Source organism: Eufriesea mexicana, unplaced genomic scaffold (genome assembly GCF_001483705.2).
Source record: "Eufriesea mexicana isolate 0111107269 unplaced genomic scaffold, ASM148370v2 scaffold5767, whole genome shotgun sequence".
Taxonomy (NCBI): domain Eukaryota; kingdom Metazoa; phylum Arthropoda; class Insecta; order Hymenoptera; family Apidae; genus Eufriesea; species Eufriesea mexicana.
The window spans coordinates 632,303-639,279 of record NW_016913695.1 but is presented as its reverse complement, the minus strand read 5'-3'; the positions used below and the strand labels follow the sequence as shown (position 1 = coordinate 639,279).

Genomic DNA, 6,977 nt, shown 5'->3' with positions numbered 1-6,977 from the left:
GGGGGGGGGGGGGGGATGAAGAGACCAGGTTTAAGGCTTTAGGGTCAGATATCTGAGCAGCACGTGTAAACGACCGGCCAGTGTGTATGGTATAAACGGCGCTCGTGCGCGTGTGTGTGTGTGTCTGGAAGTGGGAAGCTTTCCGAGATGGAATATTCGAGCTCGTAGCGCCCCCTAACCCAGACCTTTCCTTCCCCTCTGGCTTGCTTCCTTGAGTTCTTGGCATTGTTGCGCTTATATGTGGCGATGTTCTCTCTCTCTTTCTCTCTCTCTCTCTCTCTCTCTCTCTCTCCTCTCTCTCTCTCTCCTCTCTCTCTCTGTTTTATTCATTTAGCCTCTCCTTTATGGAATAATCTGCCCTGCCGCAGGGATTCTCATTTACAGATAGTTGCTCTGGCGGAATCATCTAGATGTAAATGCACTGAAAGATGTAGATACACGGATATATCGATAACTTGTAATTTTTTAGGGATATTCGTGAATACCTTTTTTTATGCACGGTGAGGTTAGCATATAGATTGGAATGGTTCAAGCTTTGAGTTCAGGCTAAGTTACGCAAAACGAAAGGTATAAATCGGTGGTGTTAAAGGCTGATATCTTCCAAATCGAGGATCAGAAATTGATCCCAACCTCGTTCTGTTTGGGAAACAGGATAAGGAAGAATTTTTACAATCTGAAGTTGCCCCGCGGTTGAGGAAAAGTGATATCAAAGATGGCTTTCCAACTTTTGATTTGCTGAATTGATAAAAAATTCGAGTTTGATACTGAAAAGTCATAAAAATATTGTGTTATAATAATTTGTTATTCATTATTTATAAATATACGTCTTACGTCAACTTATTTCAAATTTACATTTACTAATTATGTTAAACCATACTAACAGTATATATGTATTACTATTGATTTAAAGTTGTATTATATATGTGTATATATATATATATATACGCATGCGCGCGCCCACACACACACACACACATGATTAATACCATTGATGTATAAATACTTATAAAGATGGTATAAGAAGTGAAGAAATAGGCGGTAACAAACTTAATACACAAGAAACATTTGGCTACTTATTTTCAGGTGGGCGATCGAGTGGTTGCACTTCCTGATCACAAGGCGTGGGCAGAGCTCGTCGCCGTGCCAGCCACGTCCGTTTTCGCGCTACCAGCCGGCATGAGCTACCTCGATGCAGCAGCGATCACGATGAACTACACCGTCGCTTATATTCTGCTGTTTGAACTGGCCAATTTGACGCCTGGAAAGAGTTTGTTACTCCACAGCGCCGGTGGTGGTGTGGTAAGTCTCTTTCGATATTAAGAAAGCTACGATTATTCAACGTGATAAATTGTCCGAAAGCAATTGCTTGCATATCTAAAATTATGAAGTACAACATTAAAAAAGAAGAGTTATGAAATCATGTTCTGGAAAATTGAAGATAATCGAATTAATTGTTACGCTGTTGAAGAGGATTATGCAGCTAAGTGATCGTTTGCTGCCCGTTGATTGTATAGATTGGTACAGACAATTTGCGAGCATTTTCTGCGTGGTTTATAGCCACTTTTTGTCACATAAAGATACCTATAAAGATTAGTGTCTTATTTAGTAGCTAAAGAAATATCGTTAACTACGCATTTTAAAGGAATTCTACTTACCGACAGGTGATAACGTGAAATTGAAAATGAACATGAAAATAAAATTTGACACGTGTTATTTAAATTAAGGATAAAGATTTAAATACAAAGAAAAGAGTGAAGTATCTCTAAATAGAATAGCATGTGTTACGTTTACATATGTCGTTACGAAAATATAACCTTAAAAATTCTGACTTACCTGGCACTGTCATTGGACCAGTTATATGCATAAATTAGTGTATATATAACCTTAAAGCAACCATAAACGACATCTGTTGTGCATAAAATCAACGTTGCAGCAACAAGCTCTCCCTTCCGAAGTCAAAATTCCAAGTTTTTCAACCTTCTCCAGCGTTACCAAGCTCCCCGTCTGAAAACTAAAAGCAGTCCCTCATTAAACATATCACCCGGACATAAAAAAGCCATCCAAAAAGATCATTCATCGCGTTTCGTCGTTACTCCTCAAGAAAATGCTATTTCGGAAAAACGAAAGAAAGGGGGAAAGATACCCGCAGCAATTACGACTCAACGATACAGAGAGAGAGAGAGAGAGAGAGAGAGAGAGAGAGAGAGAGGGAAAGGAAGAGAAAGAGAGACCGATACGGTGCAAGGTTACTGCCCCTTTCGCGAAGTCGGCTCGAGTCACATCCGTGCAGTGCTTTCTCTCTCAATGTCGTCGAAGGAGAAGGCAGGAGCAGCCGGGTACGTCGGGATCAATACGGCTCAACAGGTTACACTCGAAGCTAACTACATCGCCCCCGCGACTCTTCCCCCTCCTCACCCCTCCACCTCTCTTTTAGCATCGTTGGAAGTTGAGACGACGAAATCTACGGGGGATGCTGCTGCCGTTGGTGCACGGAGCGACGGGGGTGTGAGGGTTGCCAAGCAACCCTTCGTTCTCTCATCGACCACCGTGACGGGCCGCGCCCGTCTGAGACCACACTACCACCAGTATTCCACTACCGCCATGGTATCACCATCAGCACGTGTTGTACGCTACTCTTAAGTACTGTTTGCACGAACGGTAGTACAGTTAGTTCGATTTCAGAATCGTCAACTTTTTCAAAGATTTTCGTATCATTATTAATATTTCGGTTCTATTAGGAAAAATACGAATGAGTATGAGTTATAATAACATAAACGTTGTTATATATAATCTAATTTTAATTATATTGAAAGAAAAAATACTTGAGTATAGTGAAGTATCCTTATTTAGTATTTCTTAACTAATCTCATATCCCAGTTCTAAACTTTATAGTATACGTTATATCATCCTTCATTTCATTAAAACATAAGATCGACTAAAATGATTATTTTCATATAAAATAAAAGAAGTAAATGAATAAAAATTACCTGTAAATAAAAGAATCTCCTTTTTATTACATTTAAAACATTTAAATCGTTGGATCCAAACTTGTCATTTCGTTATAACTTGGCTCTTACGTGCGCGCGTTCGCTTTTCGGTACATATATCATCGTCAGATGAGAGTTTGGGCAAGTCACGTGTACGAGGAAAGCTGGAAAAAGCACTTGACTTGAAATATTGCATTTCCTGATCATGTCAGACTTTCTTGTTTCAAATCCTCTAGTATCACCACCGTTTATGAACTCATATTTCGCCTGTATTACCATCCCCTGAATACATATATTCTTGTCGAGGTTTCGTATATTCGCAGCGAAACAAATTTGCGTTCTATTTAACCGTGTGAAATATGTTGGTGATCGTAGAGAACATTATGACGGTGGTGTTGGTTAGTAGAATATATAGTATAGTAATTAAATTAGAAAAAATTTATCTTTAATAATTAATTTTTGGAAATATTGCTCATTTACTGCCATTTTTCTGCAATGTCTAAATTTGAATACATGATTTAGTCGTATAGTAACTAAGGTCGTCTTACCCTTACTAAGTACTCTAGTATATTCATGTCAAGAGTAATTAGATAATGCCAAAAAATTGTCTCATCTATCGCACAAATTTTCCGAAAATAAAACACGAAATAATATTTGAAACCAAATTATTTCCAAAATATTATTTTCTCAGAAACGTACTGCAAGTCGAATGTCTAACCTGTGTAATTTACAAAAATTTCACGTAATCAGATATGAAATAAGAAACCAGAATATAATGAAATGAATAAACTAACCATTTTTGTATTATCCGTCTACATCATAACCTACAAAAGAGAAAAAACAAAGGTCGTATTAAAACACTTAAAGAACAAAAATGTTTTGATTTAACACACGTAATGACAGATATGAATTTTTAATAGAACATGTTTTACATAACAACAATAATACAGCGGTATTAATAATAATAATAATAAAGAAAAAAGAAGGCAAAAAGAATAAACCTCTTTATTCTGATTATATGTAATCACACAGAAAACAGAGTCCAATTGTCACAGATATTAAACAGATCGATGACTGAGGCGGTAAAAACAAAAGAAAAATTATATGAATATAGACAAATGGTGCCACCTATCGTTGCACGTTGGAATGATCACGTCGGGACATATGGCCTCTCGCAAACATATTTTAGGTAAACCTGTCAAACTACTACTTCCTCACCGATTTTGATGGGCTTGAAATATATTGTAAAGGCCATTATTTCCAACCTCTTCTTTTGAAAAAATTGAGGTATGGACAAAATTCAATGTATTAGTCGTAATTTTTTTTTTTTTTAACAGTAATATCTCAAAAACTAGAATTACCCACCAATATTTTCAAAGAGAGAGGTTATCCGAAACAACGCACTTTACAGCATATTTTAAGCTCATCAAAATTAATGAGAAAGTAGTAGTTCGACAATTTTACCCACATTTTATATTAATTTAAAGACATTAGGAAAGAAAATTTCTGACAACAAAATATAAGAACGAAACATTATATATTACATATAACACAGTGATGTAAAATGAGGATTTCTCCAAACGATTGGCAATGAGTTATGACGCACAATTTGGAGTGGCTTCTTAACATTCCGGCCCTCGTCTGCTCTCTTTTCCTTTTTGCTACCTCTTTCCTTCGATTTTTTCGTTTTCTTAAATTCTTGTTACTCTTTCTTTCGAGTCTGTCTGTCTCTGTCTCTCTTGCTGGCCACTCAAGGCTCTGGGATTGGTCAACGTTATTGGGTATCGAATTCTCGACAACGGACGGAACAGAGATGAGAGGAAGAGAGAAGAAAAAAGAGAGAGCGGTCAGCTCTCTCAATTCTCGGAAATAATGAATGCTGCTTCTGTTGAGAAAATCTCCAGCAGCTCCGCTTCAATTTTTTCTTCCCCATCTTGTGTCCTGTCCCGGCTGTTCTTCGCGGTTGCGCGATGAAAAGACTTCAGAAGACGCTTTTTCTGGCTGTCGGCAGCATAATGGGATTACGAGTTTGGTGAACACGATAGGGACAGGCGGGTAACTAAAAATAATTTAAGCGCACCCCCTGGCTACTTCTGAAATTTTAAAGATGGAAGACAGTATGTATATCCATCGCGCCTGAAATTTGTAAATTCTTTTACGATAAAAGTAACGCATTTTCATAAAAAATATCGTTACGAATGGGTTTTCAAAGAAATTTGTACTTTCGGGCTGTAAAGAATTTTTGAATAGCGTGCCAAAAAGGAAACTAGAAGCTAGGAAACTTCTAAACTGAATTTAAAATCTAAAACTCAGATAATATCGAAATAAAATTTTTTAATATCGACATGCAGTTTATATATTTGTAACATATACTTCAAAAGGTTAGAGTTTATATATATTTATTATTTCCAACCACAAATTTATCATTTAGCCATTATCGATTTATTATTTGTTTATTAAATTACTAATAAAGGATTAAGAAAGTATTCTAGATATTAGTATTCATTTAATGGATTAATGAATTGCTGTTTTAGGGTCAAGCAGTTGTCCAGCTGGCCAAGACCGTGAAGGACGTGACCATTTTTGGTGTATGCAGTAAATCAAAACACGAAGCCCTGAAAGCAGCCGGGACCATCGACCATCTCTTGGAACGAGGCACGGACTATAGCAACGAAGTTAGGAAGTGCGTAAGAAACTCCACAAGTTCCCTTTTTCCCTCGAAATATGCTTAAATATTGTGTAGATCTTTAGTGCATGTATTAATGTTCATTTATTGTATAGGATCTCTCCAGAAGGCGTGGATATTGTCTTGGATTGCCTCTGCGGCGAAGAATGCAACAAGGGATACGCTTTGTTAAAACCTATGGGAAAATATATTCTTTATGGGTCCAGTAACGTAGTCACTGGAGAGACTAAGAGTTTCTTCTCTGCAGCGCGATCAGTACGTTAACTGTGTGATTTAACTTAATTATTTTTTCCTCTCTATGTTCCTGTACAAAAGTTATTTCCCTCTTGTAATAGCGGTAACTAACTCATTTATGGGATCGACATGTCCCCTTTTCTTGCGAAATATCACTAGTATAGTGAGCAAATAAGTTGAAAAAATATAAGTTGAAAAAATTGGATAAAGGAAATTTGAAAGATTTCATTTATAATTTAATTTTACAAATTATAATTTAAAAAATTATTCTGTAAGTCAATATGTTTTATTAATATATAATTTTTCGTGTTTATTGCAGTGGTGGCAGGTAGACAAAGTATCTCCTATTAAACTATTTGATGAGAACAAAACTCTATCTGGATTAAATCTCCGCCATTTGATGTATCAACATGGCAGCCACGCATTTGTGCGACGAGCAGTGGAACGTGTGTTTGCCTTATGGAACGAGGGTAAGATAAAACCTGTAGTAGATACAACGTGGGCTCTAGAAGACGTTCCAGAAGCTATGCAGAAAATGCATGATCGCAAGAACATTGGTAAGATTGTGCTGGACCCAAGCCTTGAACCAAAACCGAAACCAGCAACTCCGGCCAAAGGGAAGACGAAGGATAAGAAAGCAGCTAGCCAAGAAAGTCAAGAAAAGAAAGCATCTAGTGTAGAGTCTGAGGAAGGGGAGAAAAAAAAAGAGCCTGAACTGACAAATGGAACATCCGAAGACAAATCTGATAGCGGTAAATAAATATAGGAAAAACGTTCTATAGATTATATTGTTTGTGGAAAAGTTTCTCATTACTCGTTTTGTTATCTACAAACGGTAACGAAATATTCGATAGTTTAATCGATCGATCATCTTTCCTTTGTTTGCTTTCAGATTCGAAAGAAAAAGAATCGAGCTGAATTAGCGGCGCTAGCTAATTCTAATATACTTATATACATAAAAATATATATAAAAAAATGTAAAACTGATATCCCGTGAAGATCAAGAATTTTGCAGATAAGTACTCTATTATTCCTCACTATTCAGAGATCTACTACGTTTGTTGCGCTAC

General features: G+C 36.8%; 1 protein-coding gene across 1 annotated transcript in view; it reads left to right on the top strand.

The window, feature by feature from the left end:
• The window catches only part of LOC108552244 (synaptic vesicle membrane protein VAT-1 homolog-like), a 30,039-nt gene extending 23,078 nt beyond the window's left edge, over nucleotides 1–6,961 (top strand). The window contains exons 3-7 of the mRNA XM_017906680.1: nucleotides 1,084–1,299; nucleotides 5,522–5,670; nucleotides 5,769–5,928; nucleotides 6,227–6,659; nucleotides 6,800–6,961. Coding sequence (XP_017762169.1) covers nucleotides 1,084–1,299; nucleotides 5,522–5,670; nucleotides 5,769–5,928; nucleotides 6,227–6,659; nucleotides 6,800–6,825 — 984 coding nt within the window. The 3' untranslated portion in view covers nucleotides 6,826–6,961. The remainder of the gene's footprint in view (nucleotides 1–1,083; nucleotides 1,300–5,521; nucleotides 5,671–5,768; nucleotides 5,929–6,226; nucleotides 6,660–6,799) is intronic.
• The last annotated feature ends 16 nt before the right edge of the window (nucleotides 6,962–6,977 follow it).